This window comes from Notolepis coatsorum, assembly GCF_963971535.1.
Source record: "Notolepis coatsorum genome assembly, chromosome: 1".
In the NCBI taxonomy this organism is placed as follows: Eukaryota; Metazoa; Chordata; class Actinopteri; order Aulopiformes; family Paralepididae; genus Notolepis; species Notolepis coatsorum.
In genome coordinates this window covers 135,098,433-135,117,093 of record NC_140165.1, presented here as the reverse complement: position 1 = coordinate 135,117,093, position 18,661 = coordinate 135,098,433, and the positions used below count along the sequence as shown (strand labels likewise).

Genomic DNA, 18,661 nt, shown 5'->3' with positions numbered 1-18,661 from the left:
AAACATACTTATACATTAGACCATACTTTAGTATGAATATGTGAATGAAAAAGTTTAACGTTGCTACACAATGAACAATACATATAGGACTTTGAATGGGCCCTAATAATGGCAATGTAGCAATAGAATTTAAAAAGTTATAGCCATGCAAAGAAGGGGTACTTCTCCATAGACAAATAGAGCTGGCAATCTATGGTATATCATGAATTTAACCCATGGCACCCAAAGTGTTAATATGGAATAAAACAATAACAACTTGCCACGGCTATATACGTGCCTCTGGTCCACAACGCATGGCACCGAAACACGTATATATACGTGGCTGGTCCTTAAAGTGTTAAAACATCTGTTGTCAGGCGGTTAGGTGGTCGAGCGGAGATTGCGTTCGTCACCAGCCCCGGAGCTGTGAGCTTGGTTTGCCTGTTCGAATCCAGCTCACAGCTCCGGGGTTGTCACCAGCTTGGCTGGCCGTCTGCACTGATACAATTGGCTGTATCAGAGGGTGGGAGAAGCTGGCGGGGTGGGTCCGGGTCGTTGTAAACAGCGACTCCTACAGTTCGGTCGGGGCGCCTGCTAAGCGCGGATTGGACGTGAGGGGGATAGTGTGGTCCTCCCACACGCTACGCCCTCTCAATGAGAATCCGCGCTGCCAGGTGAAAAGAAGTGGTGATTGGCTGGACGTGTGTCGGAGGAAGCACGTGGTAGCCTCCACTCTCCCAAATGATCTGACTGTGGGGGGTAAAGCGCAGCGACCAGGAAGGGACTGGGAATTGGCATACGACTAACATTGGGATGGGAGAAAATCGGAGGAAAATGGAGGGGGAAAAATACCAAAAAAAAAAAAGAAAAAACATCTGTTGTCAAAACATAACATTAGTCTGCAGAAATGCGCTGTTTTCAACTGCTTTGCTCGCAGTGTTCCATCTCCATACACGTCCACTGCAGGTAAGCCAAGATAATACGGAGTTAGCTAGGCTAATAGATCGCTATTCGTCAGGCTGAGGCTGCAGCCACCATGCCCCAGCCCACCCCTCCTCCCACTACCACCACCGGTCCCAGCCAAGCCAAGTCCCTTCACCCTAGCAGCTAGGAAGGATGACAGAGGATAGGGTGAACAGGGCTGTGACCCAGTTTGTTGTCAAGGGTGAACAGGGCTGTGACCCAGTTTGTTGTCAAAGGCCTGCACCCCTTCTGGAGTCCAAGGGCTTTAGGTAACAACGAATCATTCATTGTATATAGTTTTTTTTATCTTACATTTGTTGTTTATTATAAAAAGTCTATAATTCAGACACAGTTAAAACATTGTTGCTGCTGTTGCTGAAGAAATAATATTTATTTATTATATTTATTTATAAAGTTATATAAAAGAACATTGCTGCTGCTGTTGCTGAAGAAATAATATTTATTTATAAAGTTATAAATAATAAGGCGGCTACGTGGCGTAGTGGGCAAGGCGCTCGCCACGAAATCTGGAGACGCTGGGCTTGCCTGTTCGAGCCCAGCGCTCCACATTTGCTTTCAGTTTAGCTGGTCGTCCGTACTAATACACATTGGCCGTATTAGGGGGTGGGAAACTGATGGGTGGGGATCGGGCGTTGTGGACAGCGACTCCTACAGGTCGGTTGGTGCGCCTGCGCAGTAGAATCAGGAAGTGTCGGGGGCAGCGTGAGCCTCCCACGCGTTACTCCTCGCCACTGAGAGATCGAGCTGCGCAGGTGAAAAGATGCGACTGCTGTTACCTCAAGTACCGGAGGGGACTAGTGCTATGTATGACTTAGTCCACATTGCAGCCGGCTTGTGGGAGGCAAGAAACAGCGTTCGTGACAGGGGAGGGTTGAATTGGATGATACGAAATTGGGATGGGAGAAAATATAGAAAATGGGAGAAAAAGTGGATAAAAAAAAAATAATAATAAAGCAATGTCGATAAAGTACCGAACCGTTAAGCAGTATCGATAAGAGTAGTAGTATCGATAAAATTCTAACGATACCCATCCCTAGGTAGAACACACATATTTTGAATGCCTTCGGCAGACTTCAAATGAGCCATTTTAATCTAGATTAACTCTAGGATTGCAGATAGATTCATCTAGATTAATTTTTTTTCTATGCCCACCTCTACTTAAAACGGTCTCTTGTGCTACTGTGGGACCTTTTATTTATTAATATTTCTGTGTCTGTTGGACTTTGTGGCAGGGAGGTGAGTCAGACTCAGAACACAGTGGCCCGAGATGATAGAAACGTCTCTATGGAATTCTCCTGGCCTGGTTTCAGACCAGGTGGAGGGAGGGAGGGAGGGAGGAGAGAGAGAGAGAGAGAGAGAGAGAGAGAGAGAGAGAGAGAGAGAGGAGAGAGAGAGAAGAGGGAGAGAGGGGAGAGAGAGAAGAGGGAGAGAGGGGAGGGCAGCTACGTTCTTGGCTCTTAATATTCTCACAGTGCTCTCTCTCTCTCTCTCTCTCTCTCTCTCTCTCTCTCTCTCTCTCTCTCTCTCTCTCTCTCTCTCTCTCTCTCCCTCCTCTCTCTGTGTCAGTGTCTGCTGGCTGGCTGGCTGAGTGGGGGGACATGTTGTGTGTTCTACGGCCCGTCAGTAACCTACTCAGCCTTGGCCTCCATCTGACGGAGCATTTGCATAACCCGGTTGTGCTTAAGAGCAGAGACAGAGACCAGCTAGCTCAGCCTGCCATGGAGAGAGCACTCTCTCTCTCTCTCTCTTTCTCTCTTCCCCCCCCCCCCACTTTCTTTTCTTTCCGTCTTACTCTGTCAGTCTATTTCTCTGTCCCTCTTCTGTCGCCTCGCTCCGTATCTCTTTGTGTTCGTGGCTCACTCTCATTCTCTCCCTCTGTCTGTTTTCTCTTCGTCCCATCAGTCCGTCTGACTTACTCTCTCATTCTGTCCTCACTCGCCATCCTTTCACTCCCCCCTGTTCTCTCTCTCTCTCTTTCTTTCTCTCCCTCTCTCCCCTTCTCCTACTCCATCTCTTCTCGATTTTCACGCGAGCCTATGTAAAAATAAAAATAAAAAATATATATTATATGATATATTTATATATATATACAGTATATATAAAAAAGATGATATTATATGAATGAATGAATGATTTTATTTCGGTCTTTTACAAAGCAATGTTACAGTAGTGGAACATTTATAAAAGAAAGAAAATGACCGAAAAGTTGTAGGCTGAAGCCGAGGCTTATAATTGCCTACCCTTTTAACATTACATTACATTATATATATATATATATATATATATATATATATATATATATATATATATATATATATATATATATATATATATATATATATTATTTAAAGTATATCATTCCTATTAGGAGTGTGGCCCCCCTCAGGTGTTGTGCAGCCAGCCTGCTCACTCGTTGCTCTCGGCTCCGAGGCTTCTCTTCTTCCAGAGCTGTATGTATGGTGGTGGTGGCGTGTCATTAGCGTGTGACTGTATGTATGTATGGTGGTGGTGGCGTGTCATTAGCATGTGACTGTATGTATGTATGTATGGTGGTGGTGGTGGCGTGTCATTAGCATGTGACTGTATGTATGTATGTATGGTGGTGGTGGTGGCGTGTCATTAGCATGTGACTGTATGTATGTATGTATGGTGGTGGTGGCATGTCATTAGCGTGTGACTGTATGTATGTATGGTGGTGGCGTGTCATTAGCATGTGAATGTATGTATGTATGTATGGTGGTGGTGGCGTGTTATTAGCGTGTGACTGTATGTATGTATGGTGGTGGTGGCGTGTCATTAGCATGTGACTGTATGTATGTATGGTGGTGGTGGCGTGTCATTAGCGTGTGACTGTATGTATGTATGGTGGTGGTGGCGTGTCATTAGCATGTGACTGTATGTATGCACACTTGTTCTGCCGGAGACACGTGTGGAACAACAATGTCAACGTGAGCATGTGATGACGCGAGTGCAGACAAGGACGAGCGCGGCCGGCCGTCTGCAGGTATCTTCTTAATCACCGAAGACGACGGCTTCATCTCGCCAGCCCCTCCGCTTGCTTTTCCATTACTGGAAATCCAAGGTTATGTACGCCTAATTAAGCGGCCAAATAGAGAACAGAATGCTAATTATGAACAGAAAGAGAGAGAGGAAAAAGTTGAGGGAAATGTTATTCCTCTGAGAGGATGTGTGTGTGTGTTAAGGGTAGGGATGGGTACCTTTCACATTTGAACCGATACCGGCGGTACCTGTGAATCGATACCGGTACCCAACGGTACCTTTTTTCGGTACTTTAGTCTCAAGAAATTTAATTTACCTACCTCAGTCGTAAAAAAAAATCCAAACTTCAAATAACTACAATTTCGACAGTTTTTGGCTTGTCATTGCTCCGACTGCTTTGTTGTTGAATCAAGTCAAATCCTAGGTAAGCATATATTGTGCGTGTGAACGTTGACATGAAAAGAAAAAGGGAAAAAAAATTAATAATTTTTTTTTCTTTTTTTCACTTGATTCGATACTCGGTAGTACCGACGTGTTTCGGTTCGGTACCTCAAAAGTACCGAATTCGGTACCCATCCCTGTGTGTGTGTGGCGGGAGGGCGGGGGGGGGAGGTCAGGCGCTGGAGCTGCTCATCTCACCTCTCTTTCTTACTCCGTCTCTCTCACCCTCCCTCAATCTATACCTCACACACACACACACACACACACACACACACACACACACACACACACACACACACACCACACACACCCGGCCTACTGTAGGGTTTCATTACAACGTCTTCTCTCCCTCCTGTTAAACGCTAGTGTTTTCAGTGTCTAACCCCTCCATGAATGCATAATTTCTTCAAGGTGCTTTTAGTGCAGGTTTTTTTGCCAACCATCTCTCTATTTCTCTCTCTCTCTCTCTCCCTCTCTCTCTCTCTCTCTCTCTCTCTCTCTCTCTCTCTCTCCTCTCTCTCTCCCTCTCTCTTTCTCCCTCCCTCTCGCTCTCTCTCTCTCTCGCTTTCTCCCTTTCTCCCTCCCTCTCTCTCTATTTCTCTCTCTCTCTCTGTATCTCTCTCTGTATCTCTCTCTCTCTCTCTGTATCTCAAGTTTCAAGTTTCTTTAATAGTTGTCATACAGAAGTACCGAATACTTTCATACAAAATGCTTCTTACTGTTACGCTCCAGAGACTGTGCTAGACAAGATAGTATCAAATAACATAGTATAGCATGTAAATTAGAAGTAGAAAATGAGGTCACAGTGTTCAGTATAGACATATGTACAATGTTCGATGCATAATAGACGTAATACTATGCAGTGTACTAATGTACAATACTATATAGTGCAAAGCAGAAATGGGATGAGGTACAATTTAGGTACAATTTACAGTAAGGTGTACGAGTTGTAGTGCAATCCTTCATCAATAAATATAAAGTGTGGGGAGTGGGTGCTACAGTGTGTTTGTTTAAAGTGAGTGTGTGCGTGTGGATGTGTGTGCTATGTGCGTTTGATGGTTGTTGTGTAGTGTTCATTGTTTGTTGAGCAGCCTGATGGCCTGGGGATAGAAGCTTCTTCTGAGTCTTTCTGTGCTTGCCTTGAGACTCCGGTATCGCTTGCCTGACCGCAGCAGTTCAAAGAGGCAGTTGTTCGGGTGACTGGAGTCTTTAATGATTCTCTTAGCCTTGCCCCTGCACCGCTTGTTGTAAATGTTCTGGAGGGTGGGGAGCCCCCCTCCAATTGTGCGTTCGCCTGAACGTGTCACTCTTTGTAGTCTGCTTCGGTCTTGTGCAGTGCTATTCCCAAACCAGGAGGTGATGTTGCCAGTCAGGATGCTCTCTATTGTACATGAGTAGGAATTCATTAAGGATCTTCTGACTGACTTGGAACTTCCTTAGGCGCCTGAGGAAGTAGAGGCGTTGTCGTGCCTTCTTCACAACACTGTCAATGTGTGTGGTCCATGTCAAGTCCTCGGATATGTAGGCTCCGAGGTACTTAAAGTTGTTCACTCTCTCAACCGGTGCCCCGTCGATGCTGAGGGGGCTGTAGTCCTTGACCCCCGACCTCCTGAAGTCCACAATCATCTCCTTTGTTTTGCTGACGTTCAGGGAGAGGCTGTTTTCCTGGCACCATCCCGCCAGGACCTTGACCTCTTCCAGGTAGGCCCTCTCGTCGTTGGCAGAGATCAGGCCCACCACCACTGTGTCGTCAGCAAATTTGATGATTGTGTTGCTACTCCGCTGAGCCACACAGTCGTGTGTGTACAGGGAGTAGAGGAGGGGACTCAGAACACAGCCCTGGGGGGCCCCTATGTTGAGGGTGATGGATGAGGAGGTGCAGTTGCCTGCTCTCACCACCTGGGGTCTGCCCGTCAGGAAGTCCAAGACCCACTGGCAGAGGTCATAGTTCAAGCCCAGGTCCCTGAGCTTGGCTATGAGTTTGGAGGGGACTATGGTATTGAATGCCGAGCTGTAGTCGATAAATAGCATTCTCACATAGTTCCCCTTCCTCTTGTCCAGGTGTGATGCTGCTGTGTGCAGCACATGGGCTATGGCGTCCTCCGTGGACCTGTTGGGGCGGTATGCAAATTGCAGGGGGTCCATGTTGATGGGGAGGGAGGAGCAGATGTAGCCCTTTACTAGCTTCTCAAAGCACTTCATGGCTATGGAGGTGAGAGCTACAGTATCTCTCTGTATCTCTCTCTCTCTCCCTCTCTATCTCCCTCTCTCGCTCTCTCCCTTTCTCCCTCCCTCCCTCTCTATTTCTCTCTCACTCTCACTCTCACTCTTACTCTCTCTCTCTCTCTCTCTCTCTCTCTCTCTCTCTCTCTCTCTCTGTCTCTGTCTCTCTCTCTCTCTGTCTCTCTACTCTCTAGCTCTCAGTACACTAGTATGCCTCTTTACACAACAAGGATTACATGTTGTCTAACAACTATGAAACCATGAAGGCGAGCGTTGTTGTTACACACCCACCGCCCCTTTAGAAACGTGAGATATATCTTTTATCGCCGTGATAACAGGCTGAAATTGGCCGCAAATTAGAGGGGAGATGAAAACAAACCGCGTGTGCCTTCTTTTATCTTCAGAAGATAGTATATTTATTTATCTTTTTTCTTCCTCTCCTTTTCCGGGATACTTTTCCTCGTGCAATAATTGAGAAAGTATGAGAGCCCTCTGGCTGTTTGGGTTAAGAATGTGTCGTTCTTCTCTTTTCCCCCCTCTCCTCCTGGTTCAGCTATTACACATTGTGCAGTCACAAAGGTCACAATTAAATTTAACACTGTTTAGTGTTTTTATTGTGCGCTATAGTGTCAAGTGCAGGATCGATGGGCTCATTGCTTAGGTGTAAATGTAGCAGTTACACACACACACACACACACACACACACACACACACACACACACACACACACACACACACACACACACACACACACACACACACACACACACACACACACACACACACACACACACACACACACACAGGGATAATTGCTTATTTTAATAAGAACAGTCCTCATAGTCTTGCATCTTTCTTCCCTGTCTCGTAAGTGTTTGTTACTTCTCCATTACCTGTTATTGGCAAACAAACCCCAGAGTCTTAAAACTACTCCTCGTATTTATTGGTTTTTCTCTCTCTGAATGTCTCTGAATTATTTTATGCCACAAACCGAAAGAAGTTGTGTTTTCTGCAATCGATTTCCCCCGTTGTTGATGTCAAAACAACTAAATAGTATGGGTGGGAATCACCAGAGGCCTCACAATACGATATTATCATGATACTTAAGTCACGATACGATAGTATTATAGTAATATGCGATATATTGCGATGTATTACCTTTTTTCAACTGCAAAGTAAAACTTTGTCAACATGTTTTATCTAATAAAATTAAGTTTTCAGTATGTTCATATCACTTCAATAATTTTTATTGCAGCAAATGGGACTTTCTCAAGCAGACAGATGTCAACACTGTAATCTGTGTTGCATGTACCTGACAAACTGAACTGTTTGTATTACAGTCATATTCCAACTTATCTGAATGCACACAGTGTGTGTGTGTGTGTGTGTAGACTACTGCACTATTACAGGTATTGAAATGAACAATGCAACTTCCTTAAAAAAAAAAATATATATATATATATATATAATAATAAATAAAATATCGATACTTGGCGTCCTTGTATCGAAGGACAAAGTATTGCGATACTATACTGTATCGATATTTTCCCCCACCACTACTAAATAGTGGGTGGCATCATGACTCGCTTACAACCACTTACCCACAACTGACACATGTGGCTATTGTGGAGAGAGAGCGAGAGAGATAGAGAGAGAGAGAGAGAGACTGACTGATTGGCTGGTACCCAAACAAGCAACCTCAAAGAGTCTGATGAGTTGTGTTAGTGGTTCTAAGTGTGTCGCCTCCACCTCATACACACACACATGCATGCATGTGCGCGCACACACACACAGCCACCTTCCACTCTATAGCCTTATTCTTAGATCTCAGAGGACACTGCTTAGATAGACCTATGGCTTGTGGCCAGAGAGTGAGAGAAGTATGAGAGAGAGAGAATGGTTGAAGGATAAAGAGAGAGAGAGAGAGAGAGAGAGAGAGAGAGAGAGAGAGAGACTTTACATCACACCAGCTGTCCAGGCCTCGTCTGCCAGACTTCCCAGAAGGCCGTTGGAGTCGTGACTGGAAGAATGGTGCTTCGTCCACATGCCTTGTACCTGCCAGATGGGGGGAGGGAGAGAGAGAAGAGAGAGAGAGCGAAGAAAGTGAGAGATAGAGATATAGAGAGAGAGAGAGGGAGAGGGAGAGAGATAAGAGAAAGAGAGAGCGAAGAAAGTGAGAGATGGAGATATAGAGAGAGAGAGAGGGAGAGAGAGAAGAGAGAGAGAGCGAAGAAAGTGAGAGATAGAGATATAGAGAGAGAGAAGAGAGAGAGAGAGAGCGAAGAAAGTGAGAGATAGAGATATAGAGAGAGGGAGAGAGAAGAGAAGAGAGAGAGAGCGAAGAAAGTGAGAGATATAGATATGGAGAGGGAGAGAGAGAAGAGAAGAGAGAGAGAGCGAAGAAAGTGAGAGATAGAGATATAGAGAGAGAGGGAGAGGGAGAGAGAGAAGAGAAGAGAGAGCAGGAGAGAGAGAGAGAGAGAGAGAAAGCGAAGAAAGTGAGAGAGAGAGATAGAGAGGGAGAAAGGGAGAAGAGAGTGAAGGACAGAGAGTGAAGAGAGAGAGAGAGGGAGAGAGTGCTGAACTCAAGGTCAAAGCTAGTTTGCTTCTTTTGGCAGGTGGAGCTACTTCTGCCCAGGCGGAGGTAGAAACTTAACAAGCCACACACACACACACACACACACACGCACACGCACACGCACACGCACACGCACACGCACACACACACACACAAATATATTTGGGGGGGGGGGGGTCTCACAGGACAGAGATGTCAGTCGCAGATGGAAGTTTTTTTTGTTGTAATTTCGAGAAAGTCAACGTAAGTTAATTTCATCAGCTGATATTGTTTTCTCTTTTTATCTGTCTGTCTGTCTGTCTGTCTCTCACCACTTTCTGACTGTCTGTCTCATTATATCTGTCTGTCTGTCTGTCTCTCTCTGTGTCCAGAGGGCCAGCTCAGACACATAAAGACAGGGGAGGCCTTTGTCTTTAACTACAGAGAGGACCTCCATCGCTGGAACCAGAAACGCTACGAGGCCCTGGGAGAGGTAATATATCTCACCTGCTCCCATGCTATTCTATTACTCTGTTCTTCCTTTGCATTTCATCTTAGCCTCTATTGTGTTTTGTGATCATGTCTGTGGTTTTATGGTGGAGAGGAGCAGGAGTGTGAGGATGTGTCTCAGGCCCAGGGCGGTAGAGAGAGGAGCAGGGGTGTGAGGATGTGTCTCAGGCCCAGGGCGGTAGAGAGAGAGGAGCAGGGGTGTGAGGATGTGTCTCAGGCCCAGGGCGGTAGAGAGAGAGGAGCAGGGGTGTGAGGATGTGTCTCAGGCCCAGGGCGGTAGAGAGAGAGGAGCAGGGGTGTGAGGATGTGTCTCAGGCCCAGGGCGGTAGAGAGAGGAGCAGGGGTGTGAGGATGTGTCTCAGGCCCAGGGCGGTAGAGAGAGAGGAGCAGGGGGGTGTGAGGATGTGTTCCAGGCCCAGGGGGCGGTAGAGAGAGAGGAGCAGGGGTGTGAGGATGTGTCTCAGGCCCAGGGGGGTAGAGAGAGGAGCAGGGGTGTGAGGAGGATGTGTCCCAGGCCCAGGGCGGTAGAGAGAGAGGAGCAGGGGTGATAGGTCAATAGGTAGGTAAATTCCCAGTGTTCATCCAGAGTCAGTCTCTCATAGAAAGCCAGGTTGCTCTAATCACTTGATGAGCACCTGCAGTACATGCAGTACCTTATTATCCCTGTTTTAATACATAGCATACTTTATTCTCCATGTTTCAATACATACAATACTTTATTCTCCCTGTTTCAATACATACAATACTTTATTCTCCCTGTTTCAATACATACAATACTTTATTCTCCCTGGTTCAATACATACAATACCGTAATTCCTCTAATAGTAACCGGTATTCAATTAAAAACCGGGTCTCTATTAATGACCGGGTGCGCTGTTGAGCTAAGCAATTATAAGCCGGCCTCCTAATACAAGCCGGGTTTCATGTATATTAATTAGAGGAATTACGGTATTTCCCTCAACGGATTTACCATAGGCAATATATTTTGTTATTGTTGTTATATGCTGGCCTGGCTGTGCAGTAAATACCATATAATGGTATGGTGTTAATGTTTACCAAGAGAGTAAGCCTACCTCAGAATTGTATAAAACGAAGTTATTATTATTATACCAGTATTGTGATTGCACTATTTTACTTTATTTAACTTTTTTTGACCACCTGTAATTGCACTGTTTACTACCGTATTTCATACAGTACTTGGTTTCAATAAATGAACCCAGTACATTTTACTGGGTTCAAACTGACACAAAATGTTGATTTATTCATTATGATCTGTTTGAAAATTAGAAATATAGGCCTCTCTCTTATACATGCCTCCTCCTAATACAAGCCTGGTATCCGCTACAGTTGAAACAAATACAAGCCGGGGTTACTATTAGAGGAATTACGGTACTTTATTATCCCTGTTTCAATACATAGCATACTTTAGTCTCCCTGTTTAAATACATACAATACCTTGTTCTCCCTGTTTCAATACATACAATACCTTGTTCTCCCTGTTTCAATACATACAATACCTTATTATCCCTGTTTCAATACATACAATACTTTATTATCCCTGTTTCAATACATACAATACCTTGTTCTCCCTGTTTCAATACATACAATACCTTCTTATCCCTGTTTCAATACATACAATACTTTATTATCCCTGTTTCAATACATACAATACTTTATTATCCCTGTTTCAATACATACAATACCTTGTTCTCCCTGTTTCAATACATACAATACCTTGTTCTCCCTGTTTCAATACATACAATACCTTATTCTCCGCCCCTTCCTGACAAAAGAAGCCACCCAACTCCTCGTCCAATCAACAGTCATCTCCCGCCTTGACTACTGCAATGCACTGCTCGCTGGCCTCCCGGCCACTGCCACCAAGCCTCTTCAACTCATTCAGAACGCAGCGGCCCGGCTGATCTCAAACCTACCGAAGTCAGCCCATGTCACCCCACTTCTTAGGGACCTGCACTGGCTCCCCATAGTCGCACAAATCCGCTTCAAGGCCCTCGACCTGGCATACTGTGCGGCGAAGGGAGCAGCTCCCGCCTACCTCCGGTCAATGGTCTCCAACTATACACTCTGCATCTTCCGGCCGCCTCAAGTTTCAAGTTTCTTTAATAGTTGTCATACAGAAGTACAGCATACTTTCATACAAAATGCTTCTTACTGTTACGCTCCAGAGACTGTGCTAGACAAGATAGTATCAAATAACATAGTATAGCATGTAATTTAGAAGAAGAAAATGAGGTCACAGTGTTCGGTATAGACATATGTACAATGTTCTGAGTTACCATATAATATACAATACTATGCAGTGTACTAATGTACAGTACTATATAGTGCAAAGCAGAAATAGGATGAGGTACAATTTAGGTACAATTTACAGTAAGGTGTACGAGTTGTAGTGCAATCCTTCATCAATAAATATAAAGTGTGGGGAGTGGGTGCTACAGTGTGTTTGTTTAAAGTGGGTGTGTGCTATAAAGTGTGTGGAGTGGGTGCTACAGTGTGTTTGTTTAAAGTGAGTGTGTGCGTGTGGATGTGTGTGCTATGTGCGTTTGGTGGTTGTTGTTGTGTAGTGTTCATTGTTCGTTTAGCAGCCTGATGGCCTGGGGATAGAAGCTTCTTCTGAGTCTTTCTGTGCTCGCCTTGAGACTCCGGTATCGCTTGCCTGACCGCAGCAGTTCAAAGAGGCAGTTGTTCGGGTGACTGGAGTCTTTAATGATTCTCTTAGCCTTGCCCTTGCAACGCTTGTTGTAAATGTTCTGGAGGGTGGGGAGCCCCCGTCCAATTGTGCGTTCGGCTGAACGTGTCACTCTTTGTAGTCTGCTTCGGTCTTGTGCAGTGCTATTCCCAAACCAGGAGGTGATGTTGCCGGTCAAGATGCTCTCTATTGTACATGAGTAGAAGTTCTTAAGGATCTTCTGACTGACTTGGAACTTCCTTAGGCGCCTGAGGAAGTAGAGGCGTTGTCGTGCCTTCTTCACAACACTGTCAATGTGTGTGGTCCATGTCAAGTCCTCGGATATGTAGGCTCCGAGGTACTTAAAGCTGTTGACTCTCTCAACCGGTGCCCCGTCGATGCTGAGGGGGCTGTAGTCCTTGACCCCCGACCTCCTGAAGTCCACAATCATCTCCTTTGTTTTGCTGACGTTCAGGGAGAGGCTGTTTTCCTGGCACCATCCCGCCAGGACCTTGACCTCTTCCAGGTAGGCCCTCTCGTTGTTGGCAGAGATCAGGCCCACCACCACTGTGTCGTCAGCAAATTTGATGATTGTATTGCTACTCCGCTGAGCCACACAGTCGTGTGTGTACAGGGAGTAGAGGAGGGGACTCAGAACACAGCCCTGGGGGGCCCCTATGTTGAGGGTGATGGATGAGGAGGTGCAGTTGCCTGCTCTCACCACCTGGGGTCTGCCAGTCAGGAAGTCCAAGACCCACTGGCAGAGGTCATAGTTCAAGCCCAGGTCCCTGAGCTTGGCTATGAGTATGGAGGGGACTATGGTATTGAATGCCGAGCTGTAGTCGATGAATAGCATTCTCACATAGTTCCCCTGCCTCTTGTCCAGGTGTGATGCTGCTGTGTGCAGCACATGGGCTATGGCGTCCTCCGTGGACCTGTTGGGGCGGTATGCAAATTGCAGGGGGTCCATGTTGATGGGGAGGGAGGAGCAGATGTAGCCCTTTACTAGCTTCTCAAAGCACTTCATGGCTATGGAGGTGAGAGCTACAGGGCGGTAGTCGTTGAGGCAAGCAGGCTTGGATTTTTTGGGTACAGGGATAATAGTGGACTTCTTCAGGCAGGTGGGGATGACAGCCTGTTCTAAGGACAGGTTAAATATGTCAGTGAATACTGGGGCCAGTTGGTCGGCACAGACTTTTAGGACGCGGCCGGGGATGCCGTCCGGACCTGCTGCCTTCCTGATATTCACTTTTTTAAAGGTCCGCCTCACCTCATGCTCTGTTACCCTGAACACTGCGCCTCCATCAGCAGCCGACCCCCCCCCCCCCCATTGCCGTGGCTTGTGAGCTGGTGTTGTTATTACCAGCATCAAACCTCGCATAGAAGGTATTGAGGTCATTTGCTAAGGAGATGTCACTGTTCAGTTTGAGGGAGGCGCCTTTGTAGTCTGTCATCGTTTTGAGCCCCTGCCACATAGCTCTAGAGTCAGCTTGTTCAAACTGGAGTTCAATTTTATCCCTGTAGCGCCGTTTGGCCTCTGACACTGTCCTCCTTACGTTGTATCGCGCCACCTTGTGGTCATTCATGTTGCCTGCCTCAGACCCACTCCTATCCAAGCTCCCGGAGGGTCATCAAAGAGAAGCCGCCTATTCTCAGTCCTTGCCCCACAATCTAAATCAAATCAAATCAAATTTATTTATAAGGCCCGACAACACACGTTAATGTCCCCATGGGCCGTACATGTCTTCTTTAAACAAGTCAAGAAGAAACATAACAATAAGTCAAGAACAGAACAAGAACACCATAATGTCCAACAAATTTAAAATAAATGCAAATAAATGAAAGAATGCAAGCACTCCCAGACATACCCCACGCGAAGGTAAGGAAAAACTCACTAAAACCTAACAATAGGAAAAAAAATATCTAACCCTAAAAAAATATCTAACCCTAACTAACCTTACTGTCATGCACTTGTCCTAATAATATTAGGACAAGTGCATGACAGTAAGGTTAGTTAGGGTTAGATATTATATTATACTAACCTACACTGTAGCACTCAACACTTTGATGAACATACAAGATACACGATTCCTTTATTGCCACACAACCAGGTTGGTGGTATTCTTGATCGGTACAGAGTGTAATAGCTCTACAATACATGAAACTGGAACATAAATACAAATGGATACATAATACAGCACAACATGACACAATAAATACATAAATACAGCACAGCACGACATGAACACACGGAAGAGTCCATCAGGTCAGGAGCTTGGTTAGTGTAGGGGCGGGAGGGGGGCCAAGGGAGTTCAGGGTCCGAATGGCTGGGAAGAAGCTGTCCTTGAAGCGGGTGGTTTTTGAAAAGATGGACTTGAAGCGGGCAGGGGCTGAAACAAGCTGGGTGTGAGGGGTCCTTAGATATTTTTCTGGCGCGGGTGGTTGTGCGGGAGGTGAAGATGGAGTCCAGGGAGGGAAGGTCACATCCTATGATTTTGGAGGCCTTGTTGATGATGCGCTGACATTTTTGAATGGAGAGTTTTTGTTCAGAACCGTACCAGACTGTGATTGAAGAGGTGAGTATGCTTTGTATGATGGCGGTATAGAATTGGACCAGCAGGTGGCGTTTGACCCTGATGGAGGTGATGTTGGTGTCGCGTTACTCAACTGATTGATTGATTGATTGATTGATTGATTGATTGATTGAAAACTTTATTAACAGATTGTAGAATGGTAGAGCTGTCCCCGACTAAGGATTTGGATAGTCGACTTTGATTGGCCGAAATTAGCGGATAGTCGACTATGAAAAAATATATATTTAATTTTATATATATATATATATATATATATATACCGGTATATATATTTTTATTTTTTTTATTTTTTTATCATTCCATTTGGGCTGTGGGGGTGCTTAATGTCTGAAGGAGTCAACGGAAGGCTTCTTGTCCTCTGCAAAAGCATGCAATTGGTCCACTGATGGATACATCTTGATATTCTAGTCTAGTGTGTTCATTAGATGGGTGAAATCCTCTTTCAGTGCCTCTGTGCCTGTTTTCTTAGGCAGTTAGCCTCTGGTATGCGTCCCATTAGCGTTAGCCACGCTTCTAGGCCTCTTTTCTTTTGGAAAGAATGATACATTTTTTCTTTAAGAAAAAAAAAAATACTAAATACTTTTTTATTTTTTATTTTTCATTCGACTAAGAGGTTGGCAGTCGACTACGGCTCCTTTCGATCGATTATTCGACTAATAGGGGTCAGCCCTACAGAATGGGTACAATACAGTACGGCTCAATACACAAAATTTTTAACACATCTGACATTACACATCTGACAACTGACATTACAAAAAGAATTTAAATCTGGGACTGAAGTTGAATAAAAGATTTGTGACTGTTTAGACTGCATTACTCTCTGTCACAGTTCAAGTTCAAGTTCAAGTTCTTTAATAGTTGTCATACAGAAGTACAGAATACTTTCATACAAAATGCTTCTTACTGTTACGCTCCAGAGACTGTGCTAGACAAGATAGTATCAAATAACATAATAACATAATATAGCATGAATTTAGAACCAGTGATCTCCTGGTTGTTCCCCCACTTATAGGTTATCTAACTATCGCGCCACCGCAACTAGAAACACTGGCCTGGCCTGCTTCTAAGTTCAGTGGCATGATTGCGGACAAAAAATTAGCAGGGTGCCCAAGTACCACTGGTGGTACTTCATTCATTGATCGGGTTAATTTCCTCCACACTATCTAACAAATACAACTGTTATACATGTATACTGTTTTTTTTTAGATCACAAGGTGAAATAAACCTACCACTGTGGCTCTTCAACTAAAAGCTTCTGCAGGAGCCAATAGATACATTTTCACCTCAATTAGTTGAGTAAACAGTACTTGCAGGCTATGCTGCATGGCAGAATGAGTCTAGCGCAGGGGTGGGCAATTATTTTTCCCGGGGGGCCGAATGAGCAACTGAAAATATGTTGGAGGGCCGGGCCAAAATTCCAAACAAAATTATGCATAATATACATTTTATTTCTATATAAAAAGCAGTAAATGGCATTGTTTTGACCCCTGGTAAGAGTGTATGTTATTATTTGGCAATTAAAAGGTGAGGTTAGCTTTTCAAAAATATCATTTATTCAAATAGAATTTATTTCCAAAATGATAAACAAAATGTGAAACATTAATAACAAAGGGCATGTATGAAAAAGTGCTATACAAATAAAGTTATTATTTTGAGTTTCATATACTATTGAAACAAGGATTTTCTTAGCTTTCTAAAGACATCACATCATCTTATAGCCAAAATAAACAAGACATGTCACTGAACTGTGTAAAGAAAAGTGTCCCAGTAGCCTTTTTACTTTACATGCCTATATTAAACATTTAATGTTTTCAGAACTGTGCAAAAAAAAGAAAAAAAATATCAAGTGTCCCATTTCACTTGTTATATTTCCACATTTTAGTGTTCTTCAGCTCTTTTTTTTTTTTTTTTTTCATTCAGTGTGATAAATCCAGTCTCTGTTGAGCTTTAACAAGTCCATCAAAGTCAGGTTGCATGTCTGAGGTGGAGATGCGAAGCACAGCTGCCAGATGTTCATCAGTGAGAGAGGATCTGTACCTGGACTTGGTAAACGTCATGACTGAGAATGTCTGTTCACATATGTAGGTGGATCCAAAGAGAACCAACATCTTCTGAGCATGTCTCCTCATGTTTGGAAAGTTCTTTTCCTTGAGAGCAGAGTAGAACTCTAGCAGTGAGACTGACCTGAAGTGCTCCTTCAGTAGTGAATCAGACTGCAGGTCAATGAGTTCAAGCTGAACATCAGTGGGTGTACTATCAACACTACAGGTAAAGGGAGAGGAAACCAGCTGCATTTCATCCTCAACCTTTTTGAAATCTTGAAAATGCCTTGAAAATTCATCATGCAGTTCTCCTCTCCTAACATGGATGAGTACCTGTGCCGGTGATCAGCTGATGGTTTGACTTCTTTCAGGGTTTTCATGTGTTTGAGATTGTTGCTGCCTAGTTGCCTTGAAATTAATTGCAACTTTGTCATGAAGGCTTTCACAAGGCTATGCATTTCATGAGCAAAAATGCCCTTGCCCTGCAGTTGTGTGTTCAGTAGGGATGGGTACCGTTCACATTTGAACCGATACGGTACCGGTACCTGTGAATCGATACCGGTACCCAACGGTACCTTTTTTTCTGTACTTCAGTCTCAAAATTTTTTATCTACCTACAGTACCTCAGTTGTGGTCTGGTCTAGCGTGTCAATCACACTAGGCTGTCAATCAAAACAGTCATGGGGCGTGAGAAATCAGTTGAACTGGTCAGGCTGGAGAAGGGCAGCACAGAGGCCATAAATCCGGTCACACAATGATAATGAATCTTTATAGACATGCATATGACTTCACTCAGCCATTATTTGACACTTTATAGACCCATTAGTGGCCGTTTCTTTACATTCATGCATATTGAAAATGTATAGAAATATCTTGCTTGGGTTGGTTTTATTGCTTTTAGATATATCATAATAATGCACGTATGCACCCGTTTGATTATTTAAAAGATTAGACATTTTGCAAATATTTTTCTATTACATTTGTTTTATGAATTAACCAAAAAATATGGTATCGGTATCAGCAGAATGTTATGGTATTGTAAATGAAAAAGTGGTCAGTGAATTCAACTTTCATGGTTATGTAGTGCTGGTGAATGGAGGTTTTGTGGTTTGAGCCCCGGCCAGCGGGCTAATGTCTAGTGGCTGTCAGTCAGTGGTGTGAACGTGTGTGTGCGTGTGTGCGTGTGCGTGTGTGTGTGTGATTTGCCTGAGTGTGCTCTCAAATAAAGCGTGTCTACTACAGACACGTGGATATTGTATGTGCATATCGGTTAGCGTCTCATTGCGGTTCCATTGGTCGGTGTGTTTATTGTGCAGGAGGTCCACGGTGTAGCACATTATATCAGTGTGGCTGTAAAAGGGAGAAGAATACAGGACATCTAAAGGAAGCCTTTGAGTAAAAACTGCAATAATGAATCCTATGATGCTTTATTGCTTTTACATTTTGTGGAATGGCTGAATTGCGTCTAAATCGGATCAAAATCTTGTAATGTGTGACCAATCTGTTTTTTTCTTCCTACCTGCTATAGTGGTCACTAAGTTTGTTATCACCATATTGTTTGTTAGTTAGATCACCATCTAAAAGTTACCCCCCCCCCCCCAGTTTCAACACATGCAATATGCATAAAGATAATGAGACAAAT

The 18,661-nt window shown here is 44.2% G+C and overlaps 1 protein-coding gene across 1 annotated transcript in view; it reads left to right on the top strand.

Moving 5' to 3' along the window:
• The window catches only part of LOC311222841 (cotranscriptional regulator ARB2A homolog), a gene marked incomplete at its 3' end in the record, with an annotated part of 74,007 nt that overhangs the window by 22,256 nt on the left and 33,090 nt on the right, over nt 1-18,661 (top strand). The window contains exon 4 of the mRNA XM_084307476.1: nt 9,577-9,677. Coding sequence (XP_084163602.1) covers nt 9,577-9,677 — 101 coding nt within the window. The remainder of the gene's footprint in view (nt 1-9,576; nt 9,678-18,661) is intronic.